This window comes from Argentina anserina, chromosome 6 (assembly GCF_933775445.1).
Source record: "Argentina anserina chromosome 6, drPotAnse1.1, whole genome shotgun sequence".
Classification (NCBI taxonomy): Eukaryota; Viridiplantae; Streptophyta; class Magnoliopsida; order Rosales; family Rosaceae; genus Argentina; species Argentina anserina.
The window spans coordinates 5,035,324-5,054,357 of NC_065877.1; the positions used below are offsets into that span (position 1 = coordinate 5,035,324).

Below are 19,034 nucleotides of genomic sequence, written 5' to 3' on the forward strand. Positions count from 1 at the left end.
GGAGGTTACCTATGGAAAGCTCTGGTGTCTTCTCCGGCTTCCGTCCGTTCTCACTAGATAATTTTTGGGATTGGTTTTTCTGTCACAGATGATTTGTACTAATTTGCTTGTTCATAACTTGTATTCATCGTTATGCCATCTAGTTATGAATACATAGAACTGATCAAACGATCAATCTGTACTTTATATATAGAACATCAATGCTACAATACTAGAACCTATATGAATCTAGTTGTTCTTTCCAATGGTCCAATTTAAATAGAAGAACATTGAAAGTAAAAAACAGTTATTTCACATACATTCATCTGCAAGTATCCACACATAATTGAAAACTTCAAATTTTTTGCATAATTGGTACTTCTATAATGTCTCAATGACTAAAGCTTCTCAAGACTAGACCAAGAAATACTACAATCAAATTCACTACAATCTTCCCTTGATGGGATTATGCCGGCTGGGGAGAGACGACTTGAACTGGGAGCGCCAAAGGTTGTTGCTCTTGCTGCTCTGGTTGTGGTGGCTCTTGTTGCTGTGGATGTTGCTCCCCTTGCCAAGTCCAAACAATGTCCTTGAGACCTGGCCTTACCTCCTTTTTCATGACCTTCTGATACTCTAATGTATCTCCACTAGACTTCTTCACCTCCACCAAGTGAAAAGTCGGGGTGATCTCAAAGATCTCAGTTTCAATGCCTAAAACCCCCTTCCTGCCTTCCGTAGACCCTTCCATTCTCAACAACCCTCCGTCCTTCTTCTTGATTTTGAGTTTCAGACGCTTGGCTATGTCTTCCAGCTTGCTGATGATAGTTGGTGCAGTTTTGTTGGATGTAAACCGCACTTCTTTTTTCTGTTCAGCCTCCTCAAACAGTCCGGACAAGTCAAAACCAGCAGAGTAGGAGATGATATCAAAAGCATTCAAGTTAGAAGGCTTCTGTGCTAACTCTTGCTTTGCCTCTGTCACAGAATTGTTATCTTCACCTGGTCCAAAAATGGCATCAGCATCCAAAGGGGCCAGCTCTTTCACTGGCACTTCAGCAATTTCAAGTTTTTGGACCAGCCCCTTCCGGAACCAAGAAGACTGCATTACTTTAGACAAGGATATCCGAGTATTTGGATTTGGATCAAATATCTTCGACAGAAGCCTGCGTACTTCAGGAGTAAACCAGTTAGGGAATTTGAATTCACCCTTACCAATCTTCCTATACAACTCCATCAAATTTGCATCATGAAATGGAAGATAGCCAGCCAATAGAACAAATAATACCACCCCACATGACCAAATGTCAGCTTTGGCACCATCATAGCCTTTCCTGTTTATTACTTCTGGGGCAACATATGCAGGAGTCCCACAGGTTGTATGAAGCAATCCATCTTGGCGCTTGGATTCACCAAGGGCACTCAGCCCGAAATCTGAAACCTTTAGATTCCCATTCTCATCCAAAAGTAGGTTTTCCGGTTTCAAATCACGATGGTACACACCTCTACTATGGCAGTAGTCAACAGCACTGACAAGCTGTTGAAAGTATTTTCTAGCAGCATCCTCCTTTAGCTTGCCTTTGGAAACCTTGTTGAAGAGCTCACCACCTTTGACATACTCCATGACAAAATAAATCTTGGTTTTGCTGGCCATCACCTCATAAAGCTCTACCACATTAGGATGTCTAATCAATCGCATAACAGAGATTTCACGCTTGATCTGATCAATCATCCCAACCTTCAAGATCCTCTCTTTATCAATTATCTTTATGGCCACACTCATGCCAGTTATGAGGTTCCTAGCATGATAGACCTTGGCAAAGGTTCCTTGGCCTAATAACCTCCCCAATTCGTATCGCTGCATCAGCACACTCCCTTTGTTTTCCATTTCTGGCTTCTATTCTGGTACACAGTAGAACTTATTCTATATAATAGCTAAGTGTATGACAGAGAAACTATTTTCAATAATCTAAAAGGCTTTGAGATCAACCGTCCTCATCAACATAATGTTTTGACAAGAGGTACCCTCTCAAATTGACTACTACAGACGGCATTTGAGCATACAAGCAGGATGGGCTGTGAGTCTGTCCAATCTCATCCTTGATAAACAAGGGCAGCTCAAACAGTGCCACACGCTCACCAACAACTGAAGAAGAACTTTCAACTTTGAAGCACATCTTTCAGCATTCCCTACGCCTTCGTCTTTGATAACCCAGAGAAAATTGAAGAAGATGAGTAGCCGAAACTTATGCGGTCAAGAAACTGAAATAGCAATCAGTTAATTTTCCGACTGCCTGACAACTATATCAGATCCTCACCTGAAAAATAACCAAAATGAAACAGATGAGCCATCGTATAAACACAATGAATAATAATAGTACTGAAATTCTAAAAAACATGATAGTCTGGCCATAATTTGACAGGTCTTATATATCACTCTCGCTGCAAGCTGTCAACTTTATCAAGTTGTTCAGATCTTAGAAGCAAATGAGAATTTTGTTACTTTACATGGTTCTGAATGCATACTTTGATATCTTTCTCCTAGCAAGCTACAAACTTTAGCATGTTTCTCAAAATCTTAACGATAAACTGAGAATGTCTGGGTGAAGAAACATAAGGAATCTATCTTCTGAGTTCTGACACATGCAAGCTATGAATTGGGGCATGTCTACATCTTAAAACAAAATCCAGTAACACAACTTCCAATGATTATGAGAATAATTGTGATAACAGATATTCATAAACACATGCAACCTTACAATCCCAAATGCTAAGTCATGCATGAACAGAACAGAACAGAACAGAACACGAGTGATCTGTTTCATGTAATCATGTGAGAATCAAGATTAGATGCCAAAGTGAATTAAAAACTGACTGCCCTTTTGTTTAAACTCAATTCTGAACAGAAACAAAGAAAACCCAATTCTCAACTTCCAAATTTTCAAGCAGAGTTAGCAGACCAAACAGGAGGTTACAGAAAACAAAATCTCTGCCAAGCTAAACTCAACAAAACGTTCATAGTTTGCAGCAGAGAAGAACAAACAAGAATAATAATGAAGGCTGGAACTTTACCTTAGAAATGAAGAAGAAATCTGAATTCTGTAGAGCTGAAAGCAGAGAGAGAAAGGAAATTTGAGGGGAGAGGTTGAAGTGTTTCTGGTGTGTGGAACCGGGTTTAGGTTGAAAGGAAAAAACCAAAGAAGGGTTTATATTGGGCCAAGAGCGTTGCGCACCTCTTGTTTATAACCGAGTCACTTTCTACACTCCAACGGGCCAACGCCAACCAATAAAATTATTGATCTTTCGCTAACTTTTTTGTCCCTTTCAATAATGGAAAAATTAAATGTAATGTCTTTCCTTTTATTATGTTTCGAGATCTAATATTTTGAATAAGATTAATATAGAAAATTATAAAGAATATCACATTGCAAAGCGAGGAAAAGAAGTTATACGCCAAACAAAATTGTACACTACATTCAACACAAATAATAATTGAAAAATCGGGTTTGAAAATTTGATTAAAATATTTAGATCTAGTAACATGTAATGTACAACACAAAGTATTTACCCGTAAGATAGGTTTGTACTTACAAATATATTACAGATATACTATTAAAAATTGATCATGAAAGATATCGATTTAAATTGTTGGGTTCCATAGTCATACCCTCCTAATTGGTGGCTTAATTCCTTTAATTATACCCAGGTTGTGCTGGCTACTTGTAAACTTGTATATTGCCAATCATTGGTTCCTTTTAATATTCACCGGACGCGTTGATCACTATTATTAGTGTCTATCAATTCCTTTCATCTACGTAACCACAATTTTGCTAATCATCTAGAAATGTTTAAAACCAAATTCAGGTGTCCGTGTATGATTAGTCATTAATTACGTATTATAGCTCTCCCAATATGAATTGTGCACATGTATGATATCTATTCTTTAGAGTGAAAGGCCAATATCAATAACCATTCACAAGTCTTAATCAATTTCAGCTGCAAGTCTGCAACTGTTAGTATATACTTGCATATAAATTTCTATGAAACGTTTAAAAAACCAAATTGGCTATGATTTCATAACAGAAGATCATGAAGGTTTTCTCACATTAAGAGTGTAAAGCATGTGTTCAATTTGTGGTGGAACTAAAAATATCAAAGCTCGATCAAGTGGAATTGACTCAAAATTGGGGTGCTGCACATGAAATAAATCAGGGCTTGGCGTTAGGCAGGCCTTGTGAAGCTTCATGCATCAACATCATGTCACAGCAGAACCATTGACGAGTCGACAGCACAGAAGTGAATAATTTGGAGTTTGGCAAATAGATCTCACCTTCCTGGGTCACTATACTAACACGCAGTCACCCATTTCTGAGGTCTCAACTGGTGATGCATTCCAAACCACATACACGTTTCATGTCTCGTTGTTAATCTTTGGCATCTTGTTAACTCACTTGCTTAATCTCGTGGGTATCAATCGTCTCCCACAAGATTCTGGAGACCTCTGATAATAATCTTCTTCTGATCGAGGTTAATATAGTTATACACTTATGCTTGTAATATTCCTGAAATGATTGAGCTATATTCAACTTTGCCAAAGCCAAAGTGCATGCCATGCAATTGCAAACATGTCTGCTCATCATTTTTAATCAATCCTAAAGAAAGCTTCTGGGGTAGCTAGGGTGTCTCATCTACAATATTGATGATATATAAATGTAACCTTAGAATGCAGAGACCAACTTTTGTAATCTACACTTTTTCCATGAGTTCGGGATCTGAGGGGAGGAACAAGATGTAGCTAGTTTGGCATATTCCGATCCTTTAATTTGGTTTGGAACTTAGGTCTACAAATTAATATAAGACTCAATGAATTAGTTGATGTTGATGCCTTCAAATTGGTTACGCGTTCACCTAATAAGTCATTCGATCGATTCCTTTTCACAATCGATTACAATGAATTATGCTTCGAATTCTGAGGTCGGTACGCATGCATTGGGCGGGAGGCCGCCGGCCGGGCTGGTCACTGTGATGGTTCGATGAACACAGCTACATTTCTGTAGAGTTCGACTTGACAGAGTAGATGATAATCATTTTTCATATCTAAAAGACTAGGGCATCCAGTTCAAACAAAGAAAACTACAGAAAAAAGGACTTTCAAAGTTAATACAGTCCAGCACTTTCTTTGGAAGATAAGAAAAATCATTTACGCGCTGGGTGTATGTAAAAATTTCGTTGAGATATACTTTAGCCAGCATAAACTTGGAACTCGTTGCACATAGCTAAAAAACATGTTAATGTCGAGTAATGTATTATGAGTTTGCTGGTATAAGTCTTTTTATTATTATCTTAGTATGTATAAATTAACTCGCTTCAGCTTCAATGAATGAAGCTCCCATCAGGTTCCACATTCTAGTCTTCTTCTAGAGACATCCTGTTATAATAATTCTTCAGAATGTAGCTTCCAATTCATGTAGGTAGAAGAAGTTAAGAACATCAATCTTGAAGTGACGAGTATTGAAGTTTGCCAAAGACACCTTGCTCGGCCTAAAATAAATTACCCTTCACTTATAAGTCTAAAATAATATAAAATTCAACAAACTGTTAGGTGTTAATGATGATGCGAGATTAGAGAGATCAGAAGTATGCATTACGCACATCCCATTAACGGTTCACTCGATCGAGTAGAATTAGGCGGGTTTGAGAGAGAGCTCATCTATATACTATATACCTTCTTTAATTTCATAGTAGTGAAGACTCTTTCCTTTTATCGGAATGTAATTAACCTACACGTAAAGTCTCCTTTTCTAACAAATGAAACTCGATCTTCGTTGTGAGCTTTCTTTAGGGCTGTAGGGCATTGGTCTTGCATATCTCATACGAATTGTAATCATTAATCACATCTTATAAACCACTAATTGATGATCGAAGTATCATCTTCTACATTTTGGAAGTATTATCTAGAGACCAGAAATCAGAATTATTGTCGATCTTCACCCTCTAATGTTGAAGCAGGAAAGATACACCAGCTCATCGAAGGGCATGAGCGCATAGACAATATCCCGAACATATGAGATTTCAAATATGTCATGCAATAATCAAAGGTACCATTTCAAGCCAGCACGCAAAGAGGAGCTAGCATATGCAATGATGATCGAGGTTCAATAAACATACAACTATGATGAGGACCAGCTTTTAATTGTAATCTACAATTCATTTTCTTGTGATGCAAGGATCAAGTGGTCTGGCAAATGTTCCTTTGGTTCAAACCTATATATGCTTCAATGAAAGTATTGGTTGACAGTAAGCAAGGGTCCAACTTTGTTAGAGACGAAACCTCACCAAAATTTTACACAACCCAACGGGAGCTTCAGTAACAAAATCTGTATGGCGTATCAACAAACTCTTCATTGTTTTAACTTTCTTAGGTCTGATCTTGGGCAGTTGGTGTTACCTTATTCGATCATCGACCTCGCTATTACACCATTTGTCATATATACGTACAGAAACTTAAGCTTCACTGTTAGATCTAATAACTCAACATATATTGTATGAGGATGACAAATGATGTAAGGTGCTTCCTAACTATTGTCTCAGTGAAATTATACTAAAAAAACGAAGACTCATCATAAACATTTGGTATGAACTTTGCAAGAGTAGCCATTTCTTTCTCAGCGAATTGTTGGAGAACGATAGACCAGCCTGTAGGAGAAGTGACCAAACAGGATTATTCACCCATGGGAGTCTGACTTTAACTCTTGCGATTTACCGACAATATGACAGAAAGACGCACATAAAAGAATTTGTATTTCATTTTCTAGCAAAACCTTCTGCCAATGAGTATATCACATTATCACCAGCGAATGTGTACAATTTTTTTTGTTCTCTGATAACTCAATTAGTTTGGTACAACCGTACCTAGCAATTTTGCCAATGTACAGATGTCTTGTAAAAAATTGCCCTGCAATATTGAAGTTTCAGGACCGAAGAACTATCAGACGAATATTGAAGCACTTCAGATATCTAGAGGATAATGCGACAGTGAACCTGAAACATGCTCAACATGTAGTTTCCACAGGGATAAGACCACCTATGGTGTCTATCCAAACAATATCCCGGCAAGTTTTGTTTCATTTCCCAGGTAAAACCTATGTAAAAAGAAAGTGAGTTTTCAACACTTTTACTATTACACCTGCAGACAATGATGAAAAATAAACCGCAGACACAGGATCATAGATAGAGGAGAACAACATTGGAGATCAAACATTTTATGTAAGCATTTGAATTTATCTTACATATTTTACAAAGGATTCAACAATTTGTTGGCGAATCTTTACAGAATGTTCGACCATGTTTCCAGTACCAAACATATGACAGCACAGCACAGCACACCAGGGAGAGTACCAATACATAAGCTGAGTGTGGTACAAGCAGCATTCCAATTCCATTATATCGTTTGTTGCCTAGACTAAGAGTCTGCCCGCATGGATCCAATTTCCAATGATGTTGCTTCTTTCATACTAACGCTGCTTGGATTACAGGCATGAAGGGCGGTGCATATATCTGTTTTCTCAAGGTACTCCTCTGCATTCACAAGAATTAGTGGACCATACTGGAAGACGAGCCTCTTGCACTGCCAAATAGCAAAGCGTGTTAGTAGCTAAATCAAGCTGATGGAACAATGAAATTATAGAAAAGAGACACCTACTCCCCATCCCTAACCATCCTACCTCAACAAGGTCCAACAAATATGAATTCTTATGGAACTCTCATGGCTATTAATGTTTTACCACTAACCACGTAACCATATGACTAGTAACAAAATCTGGTTATCTCTATTATTCAACGATGTCTGACACATGAGAAAATTGTATGTCCTTTCAAAAAAGAAAAAAATAAAGAAAATTGTATGCAGGATCCCTTCCAGACCAACTACATTTAAGTTATATAGCCAATGTGTATAAAGCTTATAACTGGTATCAAAGATGTTCAAACAAATGAGAATACTAGAAAGTCTTTCGCAGAGTTCTGAAGGCCGAGGACAATTGATAGTTATTGATCCGTTGATGCTGCAACAGTATAATCTCACATATGGATATCAATTTTCAGCTTCATTGATCAATTAAACAATGGAGACAATACATAAATTTCAACTTTCAAAATTCCTTACCTTCTTGACATAGTTCTCCACAGAATTGCATGCCTTCAAAAGCATCTCAATGATTTCCAGCTGACAAAAGAGAAAGAAAGTAGAGTAAGTGTCTATTACCCTTGGAAAACATATATATGAATGCTGTGATGAATGATCTTTAATAGAAGTTGTACTAAAATATTAGATTAAATTCCAATCTGGAAAGTGTAAACAAAATCAATAGAAAGTAAAATGGAATATGATGATCAAAGTGTGGGCGTTGGCAACTAAACTAACAAGAAGAAATAAGAGCATATGGGCAAATGGCAAATCTGAATCTGATTTTTTCAGAAATTTCTTTATAATTAATAATTGTAGGTACCTGTGTATCAGGATCTTTTAACTTGACTAATACTTCAGAAACAGTACGATGACATAATCCACAGCTATCCTCCTTGAGTTGTGAGGAAAAGGTTGCAACTTGCTGACATAGGTTGACCTTCCGGCATAAATCAACAGGTTCTACAGAGGTAACCTCTAGGAAGAGGAGAGGAGCATAATAGTCCACCAAAGTGACACACTGTCCCACAAAAAGCACAAATGAACATTCAGAACTGATTAATTGATTCACAGAACTCCAAAGCTACTTATAGAGTTATATTAATTGATTCACAGAACTATCTGCCAAATTCTGCACAATAATTACTGATTGTAGAGTTCTGAATGCAAAATGTAAAAAGTAATCAACCCAATGTTTTATAATCATATACGGCCATACTACATTGTGCTAAACCCTGCATACAATTAGATATACAGCTCTAGAAATTCATACCAAACCATCCACTTAGAATTTGGTGAAAGTTTGCAAGATTGTATGACCTAACATATCAATGTCATTCATCATGTATGGAACAAATCACCATTTGAGACCAGTAAGTCAGCCAAAGAACATATATATATATATATATATATATATATATAGTCCATCTCTGCGGACGTCACCGTGCGGATTCAGCGATTCCGGCGACGCGCAACGACGGCGCGGATGGTGCCGACCGTGCTCCCCCCTTTCGGCGCTCCTGTATGTGCCGGCCAGCACATGCTGCAGCTCCGGCCGGCACATACAGGAGCGCTGGAAGGGGGTAGCGGTCGGCACCATCGGCGCCGTCGTTGTGCGTCACCAGTTGCCGGAATCGCCGAATCCACACCGTGAGGACGGTGTGGACATCCGCAGCTGAGATCTTCTCTACATATCACGGTGTGGACATCCGCAGCTGAGATCTTCTCTATATATATATGTATATATATGTATATATATTTTTTATTATTGTCAATCAATGGACCGACTGAATTATGAATGTAATTTCCTATCGAGTAAAGATGTGATTGTGAGCTTCTATTCTTGAATCACTTAGTGTGGGTTTGCTCATGTCTGAGCAATCTTTTGGTGGCTGCAATCATACAGACCCTCATTTTATTTACCAAGATTCTACAAACCAATCAATACAACTGGAGAAAGAGTTTACCTGCTGCTTGAAAGATTTTAATTGATTACAGGCGTTATGCCAAATTCCAATGATCTCAGTCTGAGTCTTGTTCTCACTGATGTAATCAAGTGCCTGAGATGCAAACTCCTCACATAATGTGCACACATTATTATTCCCAGAAAACTCATTCAAAGTTTGAGGTTCCCTCTCTTGCACTGCATTAGAAAGAAAAGGCAACAATTGTTCATTGCATGAACCAGGAATTAACAGTATTAATCAACTCATTGTATAAGGAAGCATTTTTTCCAATAAAATACTGAAATGTGCATAACGCACGAGATTCTGAACTGTAATACAGTTTGGACGTAATATTTATTTCATTCTCATAGAAGAAAATGCTCGTGTGTTACTTTTGAAGACTTAATTTTAGAAGACATTGGCCAATGACTAAATTACCTGAATAACTAACCACCACATGCCTTGCATCACAAGCCCAACTAACTCCAAGCAAATATAGAATTACAAAGCCAATTACTCGCATATTCATGGTGTGCCTGAAGTTCCATTAAACAACATGAGAGTCAGTATAAATGGTACATAGTACGTCTATAGCAAACCATAGACGATCAGAAATCTAGCAACTCAATACAAATAAAAGAACGGAATTACTAGTCAAATTATCTTAAACTACTAAGATGAGAGCTAATAGTACAAGATTCAATAACACAAAGGTCAAACATTTATCGACTCTATTCGAATGTATCAGCTGCTGGAACTGGAAGTTATAGCATCCTGTCAGGATTACAATTACTTCTACTTGGGCAAAAGTGGGGCACTGAGGTGAAATAGTACAGGCTGGCTTCTTCAGCCCAAGAAATGATTAGCGCTAAAGTCAGGGCCACAACCCCTTGCTAAGGAACTCACTTGCATACTGCAAACCACCAGCATAAAGCTTAAACCGAACCATATTGCCGCACCCAAGTCTAATAAAGTCAACCTCTTTCATAGTAAACTGGTTAAAATCCTACTGGAAGTTCAATGATTGTTCTTTCCCAAATATAAGTTCATGATATCGTTGATGAATTATGTAGTTCGAATCAATAAACAGCTAACATCAAGTGTAAAAGAGCCCACCTATTTCAAATTGAGTTTAGTTCTTCAACACTAATTGAATCAGCTATTCATATAATTGCTAACATATGAACTAGTAAAAGCATTAACAAGCAAAGACATCAATCACCAATCAAACAAAGCATGAATCTTTACCAATCACATGAGCAACTGATCATATATCAATTCAATACCACCCATATGCAGAAACCAATGGATGAAAACTGATTAGAAGATATGGGGATATCATACAAAGTCCTAAAGAATTGAGCTTGGTGTTTGGCAGCTGAGAAAACGTGGGAAACAAAACCATGAAACAAAGTTGTGGTGGACTTTTGAGAAGATTAGTTCGAGAATCCTACGATGATGTTTTTGGTAAGCAAACGGAAGCCTAACTGAAGTACCAAGGAATCGGAGAGACAGATATTTACCTGAAACTGGTGTTCCTTTCGGTTTGGGTCGAGCAGAAGGAAGGCGTTGAATTGTAGAATCGTTGTTGCTTGGGTTGTTTGCTTTGTTATAAAGTGCTGCAATAGCTACCCATCTGGGTCACGCTTCTATGTGCTAAGCTACACGTACATTCCGGTGGGGTTTCCAAACATGTTGCGGCATTATTTTGGATTTTTTTATAAAATCCCTCCAATTATTTCTTCTTCTTTTTCGAATGCTTCTGTGGGTAGGATTCTAAGTAACGTCCGGAATGCGATTTCCACGAGAGAAAACATCACTCTCTAGTCTCTTTCAACTTAAGGGCTATGGCGGATCGAGACCAGGGCTTGTCTGGCTCCATGCTACAATATTCATCCCAATTTTTCAATATATTAGTGCTAATAAAATATATATATATATAATTGGATTATTAGCATTTATTTCTTCTATATAACGGTATTCTTCTTCTTAAATTTCATAAAAAATTCTCAAATATTTTCTTATAATATTATTGTCACTCTATATATTGAATATGAAACTGCAAATATGAGATATTAAATTTCAATCTAATTAATTTGAGAAAAACATTGTTGGAGTATTTTAATTTGTCATTGATTTTTAGATTATTCTTCTATATTTATTGACACTTGTTTATATTTTTAAAGATTTTATAAACGTCAATGTTTATATGGTTATATATTGTATTGACAAAAAATTTTTTTTGCCTTCGGTCAATTTCAAGCTCACCCTATATTCGGATCCTAGATCCGCCACTGCTTAAGGGCTATAAAATTCTTTGTTGATAAACAAGTATTGGACCCTAAAAAAAAACTGAAATGAATTTCTTCAATTGGGGCTTACCTTCTTGAGTTGACATGAATTGTGTTACTGGTTAGTTACAACTGTTTATGGTCAAAGTTATGGTGCTTGGAGTTTATGGACCCCGATTGACAAAATAATTGGGTTAGCTTTACCAACTTGCAAGGCATCATATTAACATATAGCAAAACAGATCTCTTCTCTTTCAGTAACCATAAGCAGCTTTGAACAATCATGAACAGGTACAACATGGTAGACCTTTTATGTATACACAACTCAGCACTAACATCACAAATCCGTTTACCTCTGCTATTGCAGTTCTGAAATTTGGAGCTCAAAAACAAGCAAAGGAAGCAAGGCAAGGTTTGGTTCTTTGGCCCCATTATGGCCATTTGCGTCATAAAACAGGGTGGTCACCATATGCATTACTTGAACAATTTTAGCAAGACTCACTCGTATGATAGCAAAAGTTAAGCATTAGCATCAATGAAAGTGAAACACTTGAAAGGAACTTGAATGCAAACATTTTCACAAACAACACAGAAAGTCTTGACAGATACATGAGTCTGAGAAACAATCTCAACCCAAGTAATAACAGATTCTAAAGAAAGAAGAATCGGAGATAGAGGAGAGGGAACACGAGCATACGCATACATAACTAGATGTCAGTGCTTGAATGGATCAGCTGATTGACTTGATGATTAATTACTTCAAGTCTGGAGCTGGCTTCTTCTTTTTCCTGCTTTGCTTTGTCAAAAGAAGTGAGAACCGAGCAAACCCGGACTTCTTTCTCTTTGCAGAAAAATTCTTAAGACCACTTTCCTTATTAAACTTCTTCGAAGAGGGTTGGTCACCATTTTGCTTACTGAGCATCTGACCCAATGACACCTTTTGTTTTACAGGTGTCGTTTCGGTCAATTCCATTTCATCCTCTTCAGGCAACATCAACTTCCTGCTCAGGATTTGTCCAATTGATAAGGTTGGCTTTAGAACCGGCATTGTTTCATCACCAACTAGTTTCAGACCATTTACGTCACGCAACTGCAACTCTCTGGCATGACTTGATAGGCAAGGATTCTTGAATTTGGTAGAGTTGTGTAACGAAGAACGTCTTTTTTGACCATGCTGGGATCTCCATTTGCGGAGAGCTTCTTCCACTGCCAGCTTTCCCCTATTTGCAGCCTCCACTCTGTTCAGAGCTTCTTCCAATGCCTTTTTACTGGTTATGACTTCTTCAGTTGCTTCCTCTACTTTCTTCAGGATTTCTGTTTTCGATACATTTGCATCATCCACATACTTCATGGCATCTCTTACTCTCTTCTTAGATAGTTCTTCTGCATCTCGAACTCTGCGGGTTAAGGTAGAGTATTCTTCAAATGAAAGAGTTACTCCTTCAGGTTTCTCTGGTGCATCTCCAGAAGCATTCTCCTGGTTTGATAGAGCCTTAATTTCTGCAAGAGCAAAAGCTTCTGCTGCTCTAGCAGCAGCTTTCATCTTTCTTGCCGCAACCAACCTGATTTCAGCAGTCTTAATCTTACTTCTTGTCTGCTCAATCTCAGAAGTTGCTCTCGAGACCTCTATCTTTGCAGCTTCTGCCATTTTCTTGAACTGTTCTGTTTCAGAGCTCAGTCGCCGAAGCTCCTTTGCTATATCTAAAGACTTGTCAGGAGCGCCTTTAGATTCAGCATCCTTTGCCAATTGCAGCTTTTGTTTTGTCTGGTTGAGCTCTTCTTCAAGAGACAACATTTTTAAAGAATTTGAAGTTAACCTCACTCGGGTCTTCTCAAGTGCGACTCTCTCCTTCTCTAATTTCTTGTTGAATATTTGAACAGAAGCCCGAATGTCAGCAAGATCACTAGTAGTCCTGGTAAGGTTCACCTTAGCTTGTTTCAACTCCATTAAGATTAAACCTGGTGCTGAAGAAGGATACGAGCTCACACCTTCCCTCGAATTGCAATGGCTGGCATTGTCCCCATGGTTTTCCTTGTCTACTTCGTTTATCACAGGAATCATGTTCTGATTGTAGTCCTTACCAATATTTGTCTCAAGGTCCACTTCAGATACTTCTTTCTGCAGCTTTTTCTTCAATTCATCAATAATCTTTTTGGTTTGTTCTAGTTCTATTAGAACATCAAGAGTTTCCCTTTCTTTCAAAGTGAGATCTTTTTCCAACTGTAAAGCCTGCTCTTCAAGCTTTTCAGTGTTAACCTCTTCCATGTTATGCTGCAATTAGGCGAAACAAATTAAACACACAATATGGCTATGAAGCAAACAAACAAGATATCATCCCCACTATTTGGAAATTTCAGAAATGGAGGGGATACATACATGCAGATGCACAAGCCACTACTGTGCTTCACTGAGAGAAACCAGTAGAAGCAAATTGGACATTGAGAGCTAGTTTACATTATCAAACAATTAACGTTCCCTTTAAGGGATACACACTGGGATGATCCGCTGTGCAAATTTTGCAGTGAAAATATCATGGGTACACCATACACGACTCCATCATAGTGGTTCATTCCCATTCCCAAAAGAACGCAACAGAAGACAGACAAAACAGAAATTCACCGATCCAAATTTAACAAATAGGAATGTTACTTGATACAAAGAATCCCACAAGGTTCACTATTCAGCATTCATTTGACACTATAAGGAATACTAACAACCAGAGAGATGAAAAGCACCAAATAGAGCAATAAACATCTTAGCAAATTGTAAAATGTTACCAATCATAGTCTAACTATTTATTTGGCATGCCTATCTTCCCAAAGTGTCTAAAATTGATGAATTACAGCCATAATTTCCATCAATGTCACAGACAGACGGCAAACGCAAGCATTCCCATGACAAATTACAATGGGGCACAAACAAACAGTCAGGACAAAATTCCACACAAAGAAACAAAAATTATTTCCAGAGTCTCGACTACATATGGAAACAATTTGTTTCTCCAATACGAGTATTACAGATTAAAACTGCATTGCCACCACAATTCAAAATGTGAAACAAACTACCAATCTCAAAGACATAAAAATACATTTCCACTCAAAACATCCCCATATAGTCATATTACCCTAACAATACCGCCAAAAACCCAATGCACTTAGTTTCTCTGCTTTAAACATAACCCATTATCAAAATGATCAGAAGTAATCCCATCTTTCTGAACAAAGCAAAGCAAAAAAAAAAAAGGTAACGAGAGAGCATATATGTACCTCAGTCTCCGAATGCTTATTATTAGTATTCGAGGGTCTCCAGTACCCAACTCCACCGAATCGACACACCGCCTCCTTCACCGACTCAAACGGCGCCGATGTGTCGATCTCCGCCCGCAAACCCGACCCGCCATTCACGCCGCTTCTATCGGGCTCCATTTCCCGCACCCAGACAATTCAACTGAAATCCCAACACAGCCCAAAACAAAGACTGAACCTTTAAACCACCCAATAAGCCTTTGATGTATATTAACGTTAGAGGAAGGAGTCAAACAAAAAAAATGGTGTATGGTTTTCAGGTTCGAGCTCACACAGTTCGGAGTTCACAGAAACTAGTGATGAGACAACCCAAGAAGCACGGCTTTAGAGAGAGAGCCTAGATGGAGACAAGAGGGAAACTGAATAAACTGGTCTCCCGGAAATACCCATCACCGTGATCAAATTTTGCAAATTTCGCCGTTGAATAAAGAGAAGGCTTGGGGGTAGTTACGGAAATAAAATATTGCTTAGCTTTGGTATAAGCATTGGGTATTTGAAAAGTGAGTTCTACGCGCGAGTGAAATTCAACGGCAAACAAAAGCAGCATGATTATCTAACGGGCTTGTGGCCAACGCCAGCAATAATCATGAAAGCGCGTAAAAAGCACTTTTGCCCCTCTCGGCTTGGGCTTGCAGTTGCGGGTAATCAAGTACAGTTTAGATCCAACGTTCGGAAAATCTGGACAAAAGCACTCCCCGTTGTTTCCCGCAGAAGCCAAGGCTTCTATTTCAAACACTTACCTAGAGTTCTGTACTCTTCTCTTTTTTTTCTTTTCTTTTTTTCTCTTTCTGATTTTGTTAGGTGGTCTGATTATTATCGAAAAAACAACAGATTTTTGAACCGTTGGCCATTTTGTTCTTAGAGATCATCATAGATTCATGGTAATTACCTTCATCCTGGTGCAGCTAAAATAAGATAGGTAATACTAGTGTTTTGATTGTGAAGCGGCTGCTGCTTTACATGAAGGAGGGTTTCATTCAGCAATTAAATCATGTTATTGTTGAAGGAGACTCAAAGGTTTCTTGATGTTTGAAGTCCCTTCTCCAAGACTCAAAGGGTTTCATTTTGTTCTCACTTACCGCTTGTTGGGTGGATCCTCTATTTCTTGATGTTTGAAGTCCTTGTCCAATATATCTTACGACTAGCCTCGTCTTTTGTAAGTCTTCATTTCGTTATATATTTTGAGAAGCTAATTTTGTTGCATATAAAATTGATGTCTTAAGGCACTCTACTCTTCCCCTCTAGTTTAGTTCCACTCTCTTCATATCTTAGTTACCTTAGCATTCCATTTGAATCAGCTGAAAAATCAAGTTAATAGAGGTTTTGTCTTGTAAGTTATGTACATTATTATTCAATAGTCGAGAAGAAAATAAAATATGTTGGTTAATTAATTATGTATGCATATGTTTTCTGTTACCTTTTCATGCTAGTGATTATATAAGCTAATGACAAAACTACTCTTTCTCATATTCCTAACGCACGAAGTTTTGAGAATTGTTGAAACCTAGCTCGTGTATGTTGCATACCTAATTATTCAATCAAAATATACACAGAATATCTCCCTCGAAATCGTCATTTATGATACATATGGCGGCCTACTTGAAATTTTTCAGTTCCTTCCTATCCAAAAGCCAAGATTCCTCTTGTAGTCTTGTAAATTCAATATTGTTGAATTTTGTCTAGGATTTTCAATCGATTTCCTTGATAATCGATCCAATGAAAAACTTTGGTCATTGGTTTTGGCTCTGTGATCGACCTGTAGTATGATGGTCAATCAATCAGCTTGATGCTCTAATGGAATGAATTACGAGCCTCGATCCTTAACTACTCTATCTCAATGCCCTCAAGGCAAAGACGTTCAATTATTAAGAAGCATGAACTACCTAGTGAACTACTTCGTTTATTACTCTGTACGGTCTCTAAAGGGATAGGTAACCAGCTGAGCATGACACACATATAGTTAATTATGCTTTCATCTAGCAAAGAACGAGAGTGACAATACGCACAAGAAAATGAAATAATACTCGTGTCAATACGCACATTAAGTTCTCGCTCTAAGAAGTAATAGCATACGTGTAAGATTTGCGATTCACAGATCGAGCAGCCGTTGAAAGCCATTTCAGAGCTCCAGGGGCATGCAGAACCCAACCAGAAATCTAATAAATTTGAGTCACTTTCTTCTCTACGTCATACACAGATTTTATTTCCCTCTCTCACTTTCATGCAGATCTGGTTTCTCATTGCTATCTATGTGTGGTACTGCCATATTTAAGAGGGCAACGAGACATTATCAGTATAATTCTGAACTTGTGGAGAATAGTTTTATTATGATTAATCATATCAGTTGGCTGATTGTGAAGTTAGAACCGGGACCTTGAAGTAGACTTTGAAAAATTCCTCGAGGAATTTAGCCACCCCTCTAATTTATTAATGTGTTGTTATAAAACCAGTGATATATTGCATATATAATTTAATAAATTGAATTATAAATAATTATAAATCAGAAATGAAGAACACGAAAAGAAATTCAACCAAAATACCGAACGATTGATGTTGAAAGAACTAGTCGAGACGTGTGTGATACTACACTGTCCTTAAGACGTTTACGCCTCCTCTACCGGTGCAAGGATGCTTGGCGCTTGTCTCCCAGGATATAACGACTAAACGATTCTAGGAAGTTGCACTACTAACTAGAACCTTTAACGAACTCGAAATGCACATCTTTCTATCACTAGAGAAAAGCTAAGAGTTTTGAGAGTTGGAGATGATTGTGTTTTGAATGGGATGATTTTACAATGAAAGGATGATGACTATTTGTTACAAAGGAAGAATTTGAACAGTCAAGAGAATTTGAAAAGTCAAAACCGAATTTTCGGAAATGCAAAAAGAATATGCGTTCCGACCCTCAATTCGGTGTTGCATTCGTATCCGCAGGTCGCACGGGCATACACGAGTTTCCCTTGTGACCTAGGATTTGCACCCTCCCCTTGCGCGTGCGCGAGAGGGTACAAGGGGGCTTACACACTTTACAATCCATACACAATGGATTCTATATAAAGTCTTTTCAAAACTTCTCTTTTCCAATGTGGGACAAATACATTTCCCTCATTCTAAGTAGTCATCTTTGAGTGACAATTTCTTATTCACCCACAAACCAAATTACACAAACAAACATATGATCATGTAGCCCTTATTATGGAGAACTCAAATATATGTTCATCTTTGATTAATTATAAGTTTAACTTAATTTAATTAATCAATTAAAATTTGGTTTTAAATGGTTTTTCCAACCATTTTCCAACAATTCCCTACATGAATGAAATTAACCACCAAAGACTCGATAGAATTTGGTGATAGATTTCTACGGTTGAAACCTGCATAGGATAGGTAGGTTTGACCCTTTGAACCTTCCCTTATAAAAGTATGCTTACTTTACTAACTAAATAATAGACGCGATCTCTTTGAACTATTCGTCATTTGTGTAAATGATGACATACTTTACACAGGAGTCTCCCTGGTACACTTCGGTTCTCATTTTTGTGCTCATTCTGGCTATGGAACACACGCCTGGTTCTGCAAGTAGTTTGATAAGAGTTATGCCCTCATTAACTCCCCTAGAAGCGGCCCAACTTCTCTCTTGCATAGGTGATCTCTTAATTAAGAGTAACCCACATTACTCTGGTCGATTTCTCGACGCATAAGAATAATTAAAAGTTTTAACTTAACCTCATCTTTACGGGTATCACTGTTTTTCATCATAGGAATGGACTTGGGGAACTCCCCACAGTGATCCGAACTCATCTCCACAATTTGGTTTTCCCTTTTGAACCTAGA

General features: G+C 37.9%; 3 protein-coding genes across 3 annotated transcripts; all 3 read right to left on the reverse strand.

Annotated features, from left to right (window-relative positions):
• Positions 1–325: 325 nt before the first annotated feature.
• On the reverse strand, positions 326–3,164 carry LOC126800245 (CBL-interacting protein kinase 2-like). The gene is made up of 2 exons (XM_050527573.1): positions 3,046–3,164; positions 326–2,291 (listed from the first exon to the last, which is right to left on the reverse strand). The coding sequence occupies exon 2, from the start codon at positions 1,859–1,861 to the stop codon at positions 446–448; it is 1,416 nt and encodes a 471-aa protein (XP_050383530.1). The 5' UTR covers positions 1,862–2,291; positions 3,046–3,164; the 3' UTR covers positions 326–445.
• Positions 3,165–7,200: 4,036 nt separating this feature from the next.
• On the reverse strand, positions 7,201–11,239 carry LOC126800265 (uncharacterized). The gene is made up of 6 exons (XM_050527594.1): positions 11,127–11,239; positions 10,042–10,139; positions 9,625–9,800; positions 8,481–8,678; positions 8,138–8,197; positions 7,201–7,600 (listed from the first exon to the last, which is right to left on the reverse strand). The coding sequence occupies exons 2-6, from the start codon at positions 10,130–10,132 to the stop codon at positions 7,436–7,438; spliced, it is 690 nt and encodes a 229-aa protein (XP_050383551.1). The 5' UTR covers positions 10,133–10,139; positions 11,127–11,239; the 3' UTR covers positions 7,201–7,435.
• A 1,173-nt stretch (positions 11,240–12,412) lies between these two features.
• Positions 12,413–15,477, reverse strand: LOC126800235 (WEB family protein At2g38370). The gene is made up of 2 exons (XM_050527557.1): positions 15,162–15,477; positions 12,413–14,166 (listed from the first exon to the last, which is right to left on the reverse strand). The coding sequence occupies exons 1-2, from the start codon at positions 15,318–15,320 to the stop codon at positions 12,649–12,651; spliced, it is 1,677 nt and encodes a 558-aa protein (XP_050383514.1). The 5' UTR covers positions 15,321–15,477; the 3' UTR covers positions 12,413–12,648.
• Positions 15,478–19,034: the final 3,557 nt, after the last annotated feature.

Bases quoted from the DNA above. Each gene is read 5' to 3' on its own strand.
- LOC126800245 (XM_050527573.1), bottom strand. From the start codon at position 1,861: ATGGAAAACAAAGGGAGTGTGCTGATGCAGCGATACGAATTGGGGAGG.
- LOC126800265 (XM_050527594.1), bottom strand. From the start codon at position 10,132: ATGAATATGCGAGTAATTGGCTTTGTAATTCTATATTTGCTTGGAGTT. The intron at 9,801-10,041 runs GTAATTTAGTCA...TTTCTAATGCAG, and splicing joins TGTGGTGGTTAGTTATTCAG to TGCAAGAGAGGGAACCTCAA. The intron at 7,601-8,137 runs GTAAGGAATTTT...GCTATTTGGCAG, and splicing joins TGGAGAACTATGTCAAGAAG to TGCAAGAGGCTCGTCTTCCA.
- LOC126800235 (XM_050527557.1), bottom strand. From the start codon at position 15,320: ATGGAGCCCGATAGAAGCGGCGTGAATGGCGGGTCGGGTTTGCGGGCG. The intron at 14,167-15,161 runs GTACATATATGC...GCCTAATTGCAG, and splicing joins ATAAGCATTCGGAGACTGAG to CATAACATGGAAGAGGTTAA.